The 18117-nt window shown below is 40.0% G+C and overlaps 1 protein-coding gene across 2 annotated transcripts in view; it reads right to left on the bottom strand.

The window, feature by feature from the left end:
- Positions 1–18117, bottom strand: part of GAS2 (growth arrest specific 2) — a 463160-nt gene that overhangs the window by 173374 nt on the left and 271669 nt on the right. For both annotated transcript variants that reach the window (XM_053720381.1, XM_053720382.1), the window contains one exon: positions 471–642. In XM_053720381.1, coding sequence (XP_053576356.1) covers positions 471–642 — 172 coding nt within the window. The remainder of the gene's footprint in view (positions 1–470; positions 643–18117) is intronic.

The following is an 18117-nucleotide window of genomic DNA, read 5'->3' as shown; positions in this document are numbered from 1 at the left end:
GTATATCATGCACTTTAGGTAAGCAGACATAATACAGAGTAAGAGGTTTACATTTGTTCTTGTTGTATACATATTTTATAAGTTACATAACATACATATAAAAAAGACAAAATGAGTAAATAGGGCAGTGCAGGATTGTAAAAGATAATCAAAAATGCCTGAGACGCATATGGCTGTCCCAAGAAATAAGTATCATGCAATATAAGTGGACTTGATGGGCCTTTTGGTTCTTATTTACTGTCAAAAGTGAAGCCTGACCAACTGGCACCATTAAAGGGTTAAAATAAGAGAATGTCTTTAAAGAAATGCACAGGAGGAAAAACAATAGAATGGTGAGCGGTAACCATTATAATATAGCTGTGTCCTGCATTTCAATGTCCCTAAAGCATGCTCGTGTGTGACATTTCAATCTGCTGAACTTTAACTGTTGACTGTGGTTGGGTTTAGATTCTATTGACACATTTCCTTACCGCATCATCCAATAGTTTCCCAGTGCTTTTTTTTCCTGACAATGATGAAGAGGAGGAAGAGGATGTTGACTTTGTTGGAGAAGGAGAGGGAGACGGTGTTGGAGTTATTAGGATTTCTTCTTGCTCAATCTCTTTTTCCAGCTTTATAAGTCCAGGTGGCTCCACACCAAACCTTAATCAAATAAATAAATAAAAAACTAATTAAAAACAATTTTTAGCTTTTACATATTTTGTATAATTGTTTGCTGCTTGATCAACACAGACTACATGTAACATAATTCTTATAATATGTAAACATTAAAAGGTTTTTGGAATTGAAAATAAATACCCTCTCTCTGTATATTAAGGGATATTGAAATATAAAATAATGTAGTAACAAAACTCTGATATATATACTTTATTTATTTTTCATCCTTTCTCAGTAATTTAAGTCTAAAAATTGTGGGGATTACAATTCTGAGAATTGAAACAGCAGACTTTACAAGCTGCACTACATATCTGTACTTATCTTTCTTAAGCACAGGTGATGTAGTATGACTACAATGCATGTTTTGCTAACACAATGACAAGCCATGTCTCTACGCTAGAAACAAGTTTGGATTAATGTCTAAGGGCCCCATTTATCAAAGTCTGGATGTACAAGGTTCGCTTCCGCAAACGTGTCCACCAGGGATAGCAGAAAGTGGGCAGCTATTCGCTGCCCACTTTTAACAATGTTAACAATTTAACAATGCTGCCCCTGCTCATGATAGTCCAATGGCGCAAGAGCAGGGGTTGTCAATCACCTGGGGCGAAGTCATAGATTTTCTTTTGCATTTTGCATTTATTAATAATACAAGGCAATTGCCATAGCCAAACAAAGCAATATCCAGTCCACAGCCCCAGGAATGCTTGATTAATAAAAAGTATACTGGGTGGAGTAAATGAACTCTGAAAAGACAAATAAACAGAGATGTGTACTTTATAATATTTAAAAATATGTTATTTACTACTGTGTCGTGAGAGACAAGGGACCAATTTATGTTGGTAAAACTAAATTCCATGAAAGGTATAGAAAAAGTTTTATATTTTTACTACATTGATGGGGATTCTTAGCTCTAAGACAGGTGGTAACTATTTTTAATTCATTTTTATTTACCCAGAGCAAAATGATGATTTGTAAGCCGCAAAATAAGGTACAGTTTTATAATTACATATAAAAAATATTTATATATGCATTTTCTTGATGAATTTAATAGCACCAATACGGGTTAAAGGGACATTAAAATGATTTTCAGATATAAATAGCATTCAGTATGGTTAAAGTGAAATTAAACCAAAAAAATTTCTTTCATGATTCAGATAGAAAATACAATTTTAAACAACATTCCTATTTACTTCTATTATGTAATTTGTTTCATTCTTTAGATATCTTTTGTTAAAGAAATTTCAATACACATGGGTGAGCCAATCACATGAGGCTTCTATGTGCAGCCATCAATTAGAAGCTACTGAGCCTATCTAGGGGAGCGATCCAATATAGATCGTAGTTTGCGGCACAAGCGAGGGAACCCCCGCCGCCCGTAGTTTCAGCTCGCAACGCGAGCTATCTCATATATGGCGCCGTCAGATGCTAAAGTGCCGTAAGTCGGATAAACCAGCGATGTCCAGAAATCTGCGTAAGTAAAAATTTCTGGAGTTGCCAGTGACTTATGGCACTTTAGAAACTGCCGGCGCCTACAAAACCTGACTAAGTTATAAAATCTCCCGTACTGTCTAACACGCCTCCCAAACATAGCCCGACACGTCTAACCCTCTATCCGCTATCCCCCCTCACTCTCCTAATATTAAAAAATGTATTAACCCCTAAACAGCCGCTCCCAGACCCCGACGCCACCTAATAAAGTTATTAACCCCTAAAATGGCCGCTCTCGGACCCCGCCACCACCTACATTAACTACCCCCTAATGTGAGCCCCTTACACCGCCGCCACCTACATTACCTACCCCCTAATGTGAGCTCCTACCCCACCGCAAGCTATATTAAAATTATTAAACCCTAATTTAATCCCCCTACACCGCCGCCAGCTATATTAAATTAATTAACCCTAATCTAATCCCCCTATACCGCCGCCACCTATATTATATTAATTAACCCCTAATCTAATCCCCCTATACCGCCGCCACCTATATTAAATTAATTAACCCCTAATCTAATCCCCCTACACCGCCGCCACCTATATTAAATAGATTAACCCCTAATCTAATCCCCCTACACCGCCGCCACCTATATTAAATTAATTAACCCCTAAAATACTAAACTATCCCTACCACTAAACCTAAGTCTAACCCTACAAATAGCCCTGAAAAGGGCTTTTTGCGTGGCATTACCCCAAAGTAAACAGCTTTATTGCCAGCCCTTAAAAGGGCTTTTTGCGGGGCTTTTCCCCCACAGTAATCAGCTCTTTTACCAGCCCTTAAAAGGGCTTTTTGCAGGCATTGTCACAAAGTAATCAGCTCTTTTGCATCTACTCTAAATCCCCCTACACCGCCGCCACCTATAATAAATGTATTACCCACTAATCTAATCCGCCGCCACCTATATTAAATAGATTAAACCCTAATCTTATCCCCCTACACCGCCGCCACCTATATTAAATAGATTAACCCCTAATCTAATCCCCCTACACCACCGCCAGCTATAATAACCCTAATTATATACGGGTTAATATAGTTATTATAGTTATTATATTATATATATTAACTATATATAATATAATATACTATATTTTTTACAGGCAAAATAGCTGATTTCTTTGGGGCATGCCCCATAAAAAGCCCTTTTAAGGGCTGGTAAGTTAATAGAGCTGTTAACTTTTGTAATTTAGTTTAGGGTAGGGAAATTTTTTTATTTTGGGGGGGCTTTGTTATTTTATTAGGGGGCTTAGAATAGGTGTAATTTTTATTTTTTGTAATTTAATGTTTGTTTGTTTTTGTAATTTAGTTTAGTTTATTTAATTGTATTTTAGTTTAGATATTTGTAGTTTATTTAATTTATTGATAGTGTAGGTGTATTTGTAACTTAGGTTAGGATTTATTTTACAGGTAAATTGGTAATTATTTTAACAAGGTAGCTATTAAATAGTTATTACCTGTAAAATAAATATAAACCCTAAAATAGCTGCAATGTAATTATTAATTACATTGTAGCTATCTTAGGGTTTATTTTATAGGTAAGTATTTAGATTTAAATAGGAATATTTTAATTAATAATATTAATATTAATTAGATTTATTTTAATAAGAATTTAGTTAGGGGTGTTAGAATTAGATAGGGTTATTATACTTAATATATATATATATATATAATATAATAACGATATTAACTATATTAACCCTAATATAATTAGGGTTAATATAGTTAATATATATAATATAATAACTATATTAACTATATTAACCCTAATATAATTAGGGTTAATATAGCTGGCGGCGGTGTAGGGGGATTAGATTAGGGGTTAATCTATTTAATATAGGTGGCGGCGGTGTAGGGGGGTAAGATTAGGGTTTAATCTATTTAATATAGGTGGCAGCGGTGTAGGGGGATTAGATTAGGGGGTAATACATTTATTATAGGTGGCGGCGGTGTAGGGGGATTTAGATTAGATGCAAAAGAGCTGATTACTTTGTGACAATGCCCCGCAAAAAGCCCTTTTAAGGGCTGGCACTAGAGCTGTTACTTTGGGGCTATGTCACGCAAAAGGCCCTTTTAAGGGCTGGTAATAGAGATGATTACTTTAGGGGGATTAGATTAGGGGTTAATGTATTTAATATAACTGGCGGCGGTGTAGGGGGATTAAATTAGGGGTTAATAGTTTTAATATAGCTTGCGGCGGTGTAGGGGGATTAGATTAGGGGTTAATTAATTTAATATAGCTGGCGGCGGTGTAGGGGGATTAGATTAGGGGTTAATAATTTTAATATAGCTGGCGGCGGTGTAGGGGGATTAGATTAGGGGTTAATAATTTAATATAGCTGGCGGCGGGGAAGGGGGATTAGATTAGGGGTTAATAATTTTAATATAGCTGGCGGCGGGGTAGGAGCTCACATTAGGGGGTATGTAATGTAGATCGCGGTGGTGTAAGGGGCTCACATTAGGGGGTATGTAATGTAGGTGGCTGCGGTGTAGGGGATCACATTAGGGGGTTATACATTTAATGTAGGTGGCGGCGGGGTCCGGGAGCGGTGGTTTAGGGGTTAAATACTTTATTAGGGATTGCGGCGGGGGATCGCGGTTGACAGGTAGATAGAAATTGCGCATGCGTTGGGTGTTAGGTTTTATTTGGCAGGTAGTTTAGGGAGTTACGGGGCTCCAATACACAGCGTAAGGCTTACTACGGCTGCATTTTGTAGCGAGGTGAAAATGGAGTAAGATTTCTCCATTTTCACACGTAAGTCCTTACGCTGTATATTGGATACCAAACTGCGCTGGTTTGGTATACCTGTCTATGGCCCAAAAAACTACAGGCGAAGGCAGAAATATACGAGCGTAACTTCTAGGTTACGCCATATATAGTATACCAAACCCGTGCAAAATTCGGCGTTGCCGGCTTTTGCGGGCGACGCTGCATATCGGATCGGGCCCCATATATGCTTTTCAGAAAATAATATCAAGAGAATGAAGCAAATTAGATAATAGAAGTAAATTAGAAAGTTGTTTAAAATGGTATTCTCTATCTGGATCATCAAAGAAAAAAATTGGGTTGAATGTCCCTTTAAGTATTTGATAATGATACAGAAGTAGAAAGAACAGTCTGAAGCAATAGTTAATACAAAAGGCCAGGTTTTCAGGATTACCATGTTTATTAATCAGCTGATTATTTCACCTGTGCTCCAGTTCAGATATCCTCAAAATGTGACCTGTTAGGTAGGCCTGAGGACAGGTTTGAAAACCAGTGGTTGAAGAAGTTACCCAAGAGCCAGTGGTCCCATGAAATCTCTTAGTGGTCCCACTTTTTCAACTCCAAATTTTAACGATGCCATACATAAACTTGTATTACGCCGTTATACGCTTCTAATATACATTTTTATTAAGAATAAAACACTCTTTGTATACAATGATATACTAAGAAATATTCTAAACTTATTCTCATATCTAAAAAAAAAATATCCTTGTTCACATGGCAGCAAGCTAAGGCAGGAAAAATTGCATACATACATATATAGCCAGGGATATATACACATTCAGATATATACGCGCACACACACAATCACATATACACACAAACACTCTCACACACACAAACACTCTCACACACACAAACACTCTCACACTCACAAACATTCTCTCACACACACACAAACACTCTCACAGACACAAACACTCTCACACACACAAACACTCTCACAGACACAAACACTCACACACACAAACACTCTCTTACACACAAACACAAACTAACTCCCACACACTCTAACAAATAAGACTCACACACACTTTTAAACACTCTGTCACACAGTTTCTCTCCCATATATTCTCACTTTCTCACACACACATCCTTTTGTTCCCTCACTCATATTCTCACTATCTAGCACACACAAACTCTCTTACACACAATTATTTGGCAGTCATTATGGAAGTGGCACATTTATTACTGTAGCACCCCTACTTCTTAAAGGCACTAACAGCCATACCTTTACAAGGTAGTTTTTTTTTACATATCCTGTGCTACAGCAGGACAAGGAGAATGATAAATAAGTGTAGCCCCTCACATTTTCCTGTTAAACTTTTGCTCCTGAATACAGTGACTGCAGGAGAAGTTGCCTAAGTAGCTATCAGACTGGTTGGTCATGTGATCAATTATGCCTATAGGGAAGATCCTGATGTTGAAATTTAAAAGAGGAGTGTAAGACACAGAGGGAAGCAGACATGTCAGAGCAGTGAAGGAGTGTGTGAGGCCTGGCTGTGAGAGGAGCTGCATAGAGACTCCATCCTGTGTAAAGTAACAGCATTCCTCTTATCTGCTGATTTAGTGTATTCTGCCAGCTGCATTCTGACCCTGTGATAGAGCTGTGGATCAGGATCCAGACAAAGTAAATTATTGGCAGATTCTGGAGTTTCCCTTCAGCCTGTGCAGCTGAATCTTGTTTAGTGGTAAGGATTATCCTCTCACCTTGTCATACTGACAGGACATTCTGTCCATCACAGACACTAATACACAGCTCTTCCTGTGGATTGCAGCTTCCTATGAGTTGTAACTGTTTAAATTCATATGGATTACCTTAAAGGGCCCCAACCAGGGGTCAAGTCCTACAACAAAAAGTGTGGGAACTCACCATGACTTCCACCCCTCACAATTAATATTGTTTTATACACACACACACACACGCTACCTTTATATGTATATGATCTATACTCTTTGATTAATGAAAGCAAGTTAAAACCAATGAAGGGTTGAATGGTTGTCTTTTGGGCCAGAGACTCCTCCTCTGCCACAGCATCTCATCCACTTAAAGTGAATGTAAATTTTGATGCTTAAGTGCCCGGTTTTTAAAAATTTGATTAAAAACAGGGGCACTTTAATTTATCAAAATTTACATTTCACTCTCTTCACAGCAGCTCCAGCTTCCTCCGGCCGTCACAAGCCATTTCTGATGTCAGAAATGATGGATAGGTCACCCTCCAATCACAGCAGGTCACCCTCCAATCACAGCTTCCCCAGTGTCTGATTCAACGCAGTGATTGGAGGAAGCCTGATTCCTCATTTTAGACCCAGGAAGAGGCTTTGCAACAGGTGGAGGAAGTTGGAGCTGCTGTGAAGATTAAATGTAAGTTTTTTTTTCACAACAGGAGTGAAATGTAAATTTTTATGAATTATAGTGCCCCTGTTTTTAATCAAATTTTTAAAACCCGGGCACTTTAGCATCAACATTTACATTCACGTTAAGGTGCAATAGTCCTATTTCTGCTGTGGGGAGCTAAGTAACCCCAGAGCAAGCCACACAGAAATGTAAGCACCATGTAATCCACACAGTGCGGGGTGATCACACAGCAGGACCGCTGACAGGCTTGCATTTACTGTATTGTAGGAAGAGTTTCTGTCCATTGCTAGAGGATCTCACTATCCCTCTAACCAGACTGTGCTCCAACTCCTCCCACCAGCAGAAGCAGTGTTTACTGAAGTGTTTCTGTTCTCTGTCCAGGGGGAACTTAGTTCCATCTGCAAAAATAGTGCAGGAACTCCGTTCCTATGTGTTCCCGCTGGACTTGAGCCCTGGTCCCAACATTTCTGTGCACCAACTGGTACCCATTAGCCATTAGGGTGAAGCCATAAGGTGGTTTTGCAGGTGGTTTGGGAGGGTACTGGGCCTGGTTAGACAGAGTTGGTGTGTTAGTTAGCCACTGTATAACTTGCCTTACTTTTATTTGCCATTAACCTTTAATACATGTTCGTACTGTTGTAATTATTTATTATGTTCCTGTCTGGGAAATCCATTCTTGCCCTGGAATCCCATTCAGATGGAGGCACTGCAAAAGTCATGTACCACAGCTCCCAAGTAGCAGAGGCTCAGGATCAGCCTACAGAGCACATGGAGGTAGCTGGGGTAAAGACCCACATTGGTATTTGTGGGCCTAGGCCAAATCCCGTTAAATTTGGAGGTCCCACTGCTGAGATAAATTGGGGTAAACCCAGTAAGGATACATCAATTCCCCAGCCGATGCTCCCATTTGTGACAGATTGAGCCCAGCAACAGAAGGTTCCATTGCATCATGCAGTAATGATATGCCAAGTACCTCCCTATAGTGAGATGAAACATGTCACCAAGTGTGTAGAGATTGTACTGGGAATAGAGATGGCTACCATCAGAGATATCCTGCAGGCGTATATTCCCAAGCAGATTTGAGAGGCCTTCGTCTTAGGCCTACATGTCTATACCTTCTTGGAACAGCTCTAGAAGGATGCCACATAGTGTACGCTCTCCCTGATAAGGAGGAAGGGGTTACACTGCAGCAACCCTCCAGTATAGGCCTAAAAGAGATTACCAGGAGATTACTGGTTACCCCTTTAGAGACCGGGGCCATCCCCAAACCAGATCTAGTAGTTTCCTCATCTCCAACATCACCAAAATCAGGCGATTCCCTACTGAGAGCTTTAAGTTCAGGAGAGAGTAACATACCTGAAATACTGCAAAAACTTTCAGAAGCCATAGTGACGGCTACCCATACCCACAGCTACCGTAAGCTGAAAGTGTTTTCTGGGAATCAGCATTTGAGGCCTGGAAGGATAATGCTGTACACTTATTGGAAGAATGGTCTTGTACAGATAATATAAAAAAACAATAGATAATGGAGAGTCTTCGTATCCCAGCTACGAATATGATAAGGCTGATCAGGGGAGTGAATGGACAAGCTACTGCACAAGATTACCTGAAAGTTTTGCAGGATGCGTATGGAAAATCAGAGGAATCTGATGATCTATTAATTAAGTTCCTACCCACTAAACAGAAGGAACACGAGAAAGCTTCAGACTATATAAATCAATTACAATTGTCACTGGGAAAACTGTTTCATAACAGAGCAGTCACTGCATCTGATTTGGATACTTGACTATCCAAGCAAATTCAGTAGGGAGGTCTTAGCAAAGATCCAGTCATGATCATGTTAATAGTTAAGTTGGATGATCAAGCCTTGTCCTATTTCACACTAATCCAAAAAGCAAATATACTGGAGGACCAAATGTCTCCACTCAAAGGGAAATATTTTAAAGCTGCAGAGAAAGAGGATATGGAACTGTCTGTCCTTAAAAAGAAGGTAGCTGTATTAGAATTATTGTCTAAGCCATCGCCAAAAAGAACAGATTATTCTCCTACCAGGAGGCAGCACTGCAGCCGAGACCCCAGGAAGGTTGCTCCCTGAGGATCCGTCCCCCTGAGGGAACTGTTTTAAGTGTGGAAAATCAGGGCATTTCAAGCGGGAGTGTCCCACTAATTCATCAGAGACAGGTGTGGAAGTGCTAGCTATTGAGCTGGAGGAGGCCCAATTTACCAGTCCTTTCAGGAAAGAGGAAAGAAAGCACACACACAGTTTATCTGTGGGGGCCAAGATCGGGCCTAAATCTCTAATACAGTTAAAAGTAGAAGGTATTCATGCTTCAGCCTTATTAGATACTGGATCCCAGATCACCATCATTTATAGAGACTTCTATGACCATCACCTAACATATATTCCCCTGGAGCTGGCAGGAGAGTTGCAGTTGTGGGGAGTGGGATCTCAAGCCCAGCCAGTAGAGGGATGTACAAGAGTGACAATAACCATCCCACAGTTAAACACAGGAATTCTATGCTCTATGGAATTGTAAGCTCTTGTATGCCCCATGACAAAAAAAGTGTGTGCCCCAATAATTTTGGGGACCAATGCAAAAATGGTGCAGGACTTGTTCAGGGCCTACCTAACCGAAGTGGGGGATGTATCTCTAACCCAACTGATGGAAGTCAGCCCTGTTCTTGGGAAAGACTAGCCCTACAAGCTAGACCAGGGTCATGCCACTACTCAGGGAAACTAAGACTCTACAAGCCATAGCATCTATGCACCATGAAATATCAGTAGGAATGAGGCAATACCTCATTGAGTCCTTACCCGAGGAGGATGCAAAAAAAGGGTGGACTCGCATACCTGAGGTGAAAGACTGCCGGATTCACTGGTGTAAAGATTTTCCCATAATGATAAGAAATTTAACACCCACAGAAATCAGAATCAATCATCACCAGAAGATTGAAGCTAAAAAAAGAAAAATATGGAGCGCAAGGAAGAAAGCAGAAAAAAGATCATAGTGTAGTATATCGATATAAAATTGACAATTTATTAATAACAAAAAACAAACTCACAAACAAACCCTCAAACAATATGAGGTATGTGGCAGCGTGTTGTATAGATGTTACTATACGTATTCCCAATATCCAGTTTCTCCCTCCTGGTTCACCTGGCTATGTCCGTCCAGACTCAGTGTTATTAGTAGGAAGACAGGATATACGGTTTGTAGTCCTTCAAAAGAAACTTCCCTCTTGCGGTCGGTTAACCTGTGTAGCCGGCAACAGATACTCCCAACCTAGAGGGTTTACAACATAGCTACAACGTGTGCGTGTGCGTGTGGGCGTGGCCTTACGCGTTTCGCGGGACTCCTCCCGCTTCGTTAGAAGATTGGTGTGATTCACTTGTTAGACCAAGTCTCTTCATTAATGTCTGTAAAGGCAGAACAAGGGGGGTGACCATGAAGGACCCATAGTTTTTTATCTGGAAGATTCTCCTCTACCACAAAAGTGGAGAGATAGCCTCCTATCCAAACTAGCTACTCGAGAGAAAGTCTTCTCAAGAAAAAAAATGGATGTGGGATTTACAAAGAGTGCCACACATGCTATCAGACTTTCTGACCCAGCTCCTTTCAGAGAAAAATCAAGGGATATACTCCAACAGATTGAAGAATCTGGCATTATTATAGAGTCCATATGCCTCAACCATAGTGGTAGTTAGGAAAAAGAATGGCACAGTCTGACTCTGCATAGACTATCGCACTTTAACCTCTTAAGGACATATGACAGAATTTTTCCGTCATAAAACAATTGAGCAAACTGAAAGCTGTGTCCTTAAAGGGTTAAACACAAGGACTGTGCCAGATCAATATATGCTGCCACAGACAGAAGATCTGCTAGATGCCCTTTCTGGAAGCAAGTGGTTCAGTTTATCTTCTAGATGATCTCATAATGTTCGGAAGGACCCCAGAAGAGCACGAACAGCGATTGCTGAAGGTGTTGGATCTACTCCAAGCAGAGGGACTGAAATTATCAATACACAAATGTCGGTTTGCTCAGAACTGTGTTACATATGTAGGTCAAATTGTTTCCGCAAAAGGGGTGACAACTGACCCGACCAAAATTGAGACGGTGGTGAACTGGCCCTCGCTGGATAACATTAGTGAGCTGCACTCATTCCTTGGATTCTGAGGTTACAACCAAAGGTTTGTGAAAGACTACTCAAAGATTGCTCGGGAGCTACACAACATGTTAAAGACTACCTCTGATATAGAGGGTGTTAAGGCGCCAAGTCCTAAAGACTCATTGGAAAGAAATGGACCTCAGGATGCAAGAAGCCTTCTTAACCTTGAAGAAAAGACTCACCAAAGCTCCTGTATTGGCGTATGCAGATCCTGAGAAACAATATGTACTCCATATTGATGCCGGTATGGAAGGCCTAGGGGGCGTACTGCATCATAGCAACCCAGAAGGGTTAAGTCCAGTGGCCTACATAAGTAGAAGTCTAACTGGTGCAGAGAAAAACTATCCAGTCCATAAGCTAGAATTCTTATCACTCAAGTGGGCAATTGTGGACATGTTACATGACTATTTATATGGAGCAACATTCGCGGTAAGCACGGATAACAATCTGCTTACTTATATTCAAACAACAGCTAAGCTGGATGCCACAGGGCATATGTGGCTGGCAGCATTGTCAAACTATAGATTCAGTCTTAAATACAAGCCAGGCCCTAAGAATGTCAGTGTGGACGCTCTGTCCAGCAGACCTGGACTTCTTCCTCGTGAAGAAAAGGAGAAATGGGAAGAAATACATGTGCCTGGGGAAGGAATCCTTTTCCAAACATATGTAGTGTCCGAGAAGCAGGATGAGTTCTCTGAACTCAGAGGAATAGACTCCATAAGTAACTCCCCAGAAGCCATACCAGAGGTATTCTGTGCTCCAGCCATGCTCCAACAGTGGTCTCACATAACCAATGAAAACAAGAATAAAGCCCAGTCACATGACTGGTTAATAAGGGACAGTCCTCAAGGCAATGAGAGCCAAAAACCCTAAATTACTGAGCTCCCTCCCGATTGGACAAAGAGACTTGTACCGGAGAGAATGGAGTAAACTACATCTGGAAGATGGAATCCATTATAGAATAATAAAATACCATGACCACCCTGGTCAAAAACAGCTAGTGTTACCTCATAGATATCGGAAAATGGTCATGAGAGCCCTCCATGATCAACATGGGCATCTTGGGGTAGACAAGACCTATGGCCTGGTACAAGACCAGTTCTATTAGCCTCGCATGAGAGAACATGTTGAACATTATGTGAAGACCTGCAGAAGATGTATTTAGAGAAAGGGGCCTATCTATCAAGCTGTCAATTTTGTTGCATTCAATGGCACCAATACGCTCGCCTAACATCGTGGCCGCGGACCTGAATACGATCTCCATATTTATAAAAAAAAGTCGGCAAAAAGCCACGCACCAAGTACGGGGCGATGAGCAGCGGACTGTTGTTAACTAGCAGTCATCGATCTCGCTGCTATTCGGCTTTTTACCAACTATATTTATACCCTGTCACTAAATGCCACCACTATACTAAAATGTTTAACCACTATCCCGCCGCCAGGAGCTTTCATAATATGTGACTTAATGCTGGCGAATTTACCATCACTTTACTATACCAAATATTTTCTGTTAATAACTTAACTTCGTATAAAGTGTGCACAAATGCTGAGAGTTTGCTTTTCCCTTATACCACCCATCCTGACTGACTTGCTTATCATTCAGCCTGAGTGGAGTAGCTGTAAAATAATTTAAAGTTTGCTTGAAATATTACAGGGAATTATTTATTTTTACATAATTAAAAAAACGTAAATTATATATGTTTTGCTGGCACATAATTTTTGTTGCCAGTATATATAAAAAAAATCAACATGGCTTAGCCTGCAAAAAGTTATAAAGGGAATCTTCTGTTTTTAAGGCACTTTCTACATGATCTGGATTGTTTTAACATGTTAAGCATTTTTATATTTTAAGAAAACAGAAATCTTTATAAAAATGAAAGTTTATATGACAGATACATGTTGAGAATAGCAGACCATTTCTTTCATGTAATTAGCAAGAGTCCATGAGCTAGTGATGTATGGGATATACATTCCTACCAGGAGGGGCAAAGTTTCCCAAACCTCAAAATGCCTATAAATACACCCCTCACCACACCCACAATTCAGTTTTACAAACTTTGCCTCCGATGGAGGTGGTGAAGTAAGTTTGTGCTAGATTCTACGTTGATATGCGCTCCGCAGCAAGTTGGAGCCCGGTTTTCCTCTCAGCGTGCAGTGAATGTCAGAGGGATGTGAGGAGAGTATTGCCTATTTGAATGCAGTGATCTCCTTCTACGGGGTCTATTTCATAGGTTCTCTGTTATCGGTCGTAGAGATTCATCTCTTACCTCCCTTTTCAGATCGACGATATACTCTTATATATACCATTACCTCTGCTGATTCTCGTTTCAGTACTGGTTTGGCTTTCTACAAACATGTAGATGAGTGTCCTGGGGTAAGTAAATCTTATTTTCTGTGACACTCTAAGCTATGGTTGGCACTTTGTCTGAAAAATAAGGAATGTTGAACATTCTGAGTCAAGGCAAATAAATGTTTGAATACATATATTTAGAACTTTATAAACAGTCAGTTTCATATTTGGGATAATGCATTTGAATTAATCATTTTTTCTTACCTTCAAAAATTTGACTCTTTTTCCCTGTGGGCTGTTAGGCTCGAGGGGGCTGAAAATGCTTCATTTTATTGCGTCATTCTTGGCGCGGACTTTTTTGGCGCAAAAAATCTTTTCCGTTTCCGGCGTCATATGTGTTGCCGGAAGTTGCGTCATTTTTTGACGTTATTTTGCGCCAAAAGTGTCGGCGTTCCGGATGTGGCGTCATTTTTGGCACCAAAAGCATTTAGGCGCCAAATAATGTGGGCATCTTATTTGGCGCTAAAAAATATGGGCGTCGCTTTTGTCTCCACATTATTTCAGTCTCTTTTTTCATTGCTTCTGGTTGCTAGAAGCTTGTTCTTTGGCATTTTTTCCCATTCCTGAAACTGTCATTTAAGGAATTTGATCAATTTTGCTTTATATGTTGTTTTTTCTCTTACATATTGCAAGATGTCTCACGTTGCATCTGAGTCAGAAGATACTACAGGAAAATCGCTGTCTAGTGCTGGATCTACCAAAGCTAAGTGTATCTGCTGTAAACTTTTGGTAGCTATTTCTCCGGCTGTTGTTTGTATTAATTGTCATGACAAACTTGTTAATGCAGATAATATTTCCTTTAGTAAAGTAACATTGTCTGTTGCAGTTCCTTCAACATCTAAGGTGCAGAATGTTCCTGATAACATAAGAGATTTTGTTTCTGAATCCATAAAGAAGGCTATGTCTGTTATTTCTCCTTCTAGTAAACGTAAAAAATCTTTTAAAACTTCTCTCCCTACAGATGAATTTTTAAATGAACATCATCATTCTGATTCTGATGACTCTTCTGGTTCAGAGGATTCTGTCTCAGAGATTGATGCTGATAAATCTTCATATTTATTTAAAATGGAATTTATTCGTTCTTTACTTAAAGAAGTACTAATTGCTTTAGAAATAGAGGATTCTGGTCCTCTTGATACTAATTCTAAACGTTTGGATAAGGTATTTAAATCTCCTGTGGTTATTCCAGAAGTTTTTCCTGTTCCTAATGCTATTTCTGCAGTAATTTCCAAAGAATGGGATAAATTGGGTAATTCATTTACTCCTTCTAAACGTTTTAAGCAATTATATCCTGTGCCGTCTGACAGATTAGAATTTTGGGACAAAATCCCTAAAGTTGATGGGGCTATTTCTACCCTTGCTAAACGTACTACTATTCCTACGTCAGATGATACTTCGTTTAAGGATCCTTTAGATAGGAAAATTGAATCCTTTCTAAGAAAAGCTTATCTGTGTTCAGGTAATCTTCTTAGACCTGCTATATCTTTGGCTGATGTTGCTGCAGCTTCAACTTTTTGGTTGGAAACTTTAGCGCAACAAGTAACACATCATGATTCTCATGATATTATTATTCTTCTTCAGCATGCTAATAATTTTATCTGTGATGCCATTTTTGATATTATCAGAGTTGATGTCAGGTTTATGTCTCTAGCTATTTTAGCTAGAAGAGCTTTATGGCTTAAGACTTGGAATGCTGATATGGCTTCTAAATCAACTCTACTTTCCATTTCTTTCCAGGGTAACAAATTATTTGGTTCTCAGTTGGATTCTATTATCTCAACTGTTACTGGTGGGAAAGGAACTTTTTTACCACAGGATAAAAAATCTAAAGGTAAAAACAGGGCTAATAATCGTTTTCGTTCCTTTCGTTTCAACAAAGAACAAAAGCCTAATCCTTTATCCTCAGGAGCAGTTTCAGTTTGGAAACCATCTCCAGTCTGGAATAAATCCAAGCCTGCTAGAAAGGCAAAGCCTGCTTCTAAGTCCTCATGAAGGTGCGGCCCTCATTCCAGCTCAGCTGGTAGGGGGCAGGTTACGTTTTTTCAAAGAAATTTGGATCAATTCTGTTCACAATCTTTGGATTCAGAACATTGTTTCAGAAGGGTACAGAATTGGTTTCAAGATGAGACCTCCTGCAAAGAGATTTTTTCTTTCCCTGTGTCCCAGTAAATCCAGTGAAAGCTCAAGCATTTCTGAATTGTGTTTCAGATCTAGAGTTGGCTGGAGTAATTATGCCAGTTCCAGTTTCGGAACAGGGGATGGGGTTTTATTCAAATCTCTTCATTGTACCAAAGAAGGAGAATTCCTTCAGACCAGTTCTGGATCTAAAAATATTGAATCGTTATGTAAGGATACCAATGTTCAAGATGGTAACTGTAAGGACTATCTTGCCTTTTGTTCAGCAAGGGCATTATATGTCCACAATAGATTTACAGGATGCATATCTGCATATTCCGATTCATCCAGATCATTATCAGTTCCTGAGATTCTCTTTTCTGGACAAGCATTACCAGTTTGTGGCTCTGCCGTTTGGCCTAGCTACAGCTCCAAGAATTTTTACAAAAGTTCTCGGTGCCCTTCTGTCTGTAATCAGAGAACAGGGTATTGTGGTATTTCCTTATTTGGACGATATCTTGGTACTTGCTCAGTCTTTACATTAAGCAGAATTTCATACAAATCGACTTGTGTTGTTTCTTCAAGATCATGGTTGGAGGATCAATTTACCAAAAAGTTCATTGATTCCTCAGACAAGGGTAACCTTTCTGGGTTTCCAGATAGATTCAGTGTCCATGACTCTGTCTTTAACAGACAAGAGACGTCTAAAATTGATTTCAGCTTGTCGAAACCTTCAGTCACAATCATTCCCTTCGGTAGCCTTATGCATGGAAATTCTAGGTCTTATGACTGCTGCATCGGACGCGATCCCCTTTGCTCGTTTTCACATGCGACCTCTTCAGCTCTGTATGCTGAATCAATGGTGCAAGGATTACACAAAGATATCTCAATTAATATCTTTAAAACCGATTGTTCGTCACTCTCTAACGTGGTGGACAGATCACCATCGTTTAATTCAGGGGGCTTCTTTTGTGCTTCCGACCTGGACTGTAATTTCAACAGATGCAAGTCTCACAGGTTGGGGAGCTGTGTGGGGATCTCTGACGGCACAAGGAGTTTGGGAATCTCAGGAGGTGAGATTACCGATCAATATTTTGGAACTCCGTGCAATTTTCAGAGCTCTTCAGTTTTGGCCTCTTCTGAAGAGAGAATCGTTCATTTGTTTTCAGACAGACAATGTCACAACTGTGGCATACATCAATCATCAAGGAGGGACTCACAGTCCTCTGGCTATGAAAGAAGTATCTCGAATTTTGGTTTGGGCGGAATCCAGCTCCTGTCTAATCTCTGCGGTTCATATCCCAGGTGTAGACAATTGGGAAGCGGATTATCTCAGTGGCCAAACGTTGCATCCGGGCGAATGGTCTCTTCACCCAGAGGTATTTCTTCAGATTGTTCAAATGTGGGAACTTCCAGAAAGAGATCTGATGGCGTCTCATCTAAACAAGAAACTTCCCAGATATCTGTCCAGATCCCGGGATCCTCAGGCGGAGGCAGTGGATGCATTATCACTTCCTTGGAAGTATCATCCTGCCTATATCTTTCCGCCTCTAGTTCTTCTTCCAAGAGTAATCTCCAAGATTCTGAAGGAATGCTCGTTTGTTCTGCTGGTAGCTCCGGCATGGCCTCACAGGTTTTGGTATGCGGATCTTGTCCGGATGGCCTCTTGCAAACCGTGGACTCTTCCGTTAAGACCAGACCTTCTGTCACAAGGTCCTTTTTTCCATCAGGATCTGAAATCCTTAAATTTAAAGGTATGGAGATTGAACGCTTGATTCTTGGTCAAAGAGGTTTCTCTGACTCTGTGATTAATACTATGTTACAGGCTCGTAAATCTGTATCTAGAGAGATATATTATAGAGTCTGGAAGACTTATATTTCTTGGTGTCTTTCTCATCATTTTTCTTGGCATTCCTTTAGAATACCGAGAATTTTACAGTTTCTTCAGGATGGTTTAGATAAGGGTTTGTCTGCAAGTTCCTTGAAAGGACAAATCTCTGCTCTTTCTGTTCTTTTTCACAGAAAGATTGCTATTCTTCCTGATATTCATTGTTTTGTACAAGCTTTGGTTTGTATAAAACCTGTCATTAAGTCAATTTCTCCTCCTTGGAGTTTGAATTTGGTTCTGGTAGCTCTTCAAGCTCCTCCGTTTGAACCTATGCATTCTTTGGACATTAAATTACTTTCTTGGAAAGTTTTGTTCCTTTTGGCCATC

Source organism: Bombina bombina, chromosome 7 (genome assembly GCF_027579735.1).
Source record: "Bombina bombina isolate aBomBom1 chromosome 7, aBomBom1.pri, whole genome shotgun sequence".
Taxonomy (NCBI): Eukaryota; Metazoa; Chordata; class Amphibia; order Anura; family Bombinatoridae; genus Bombina; species Bombina bombina.
The sequence above is the reverse complement of the archived record's forward strand: the minus strand, read 5'-3'. Positions and strand labels throughout refer to the sequence as shown.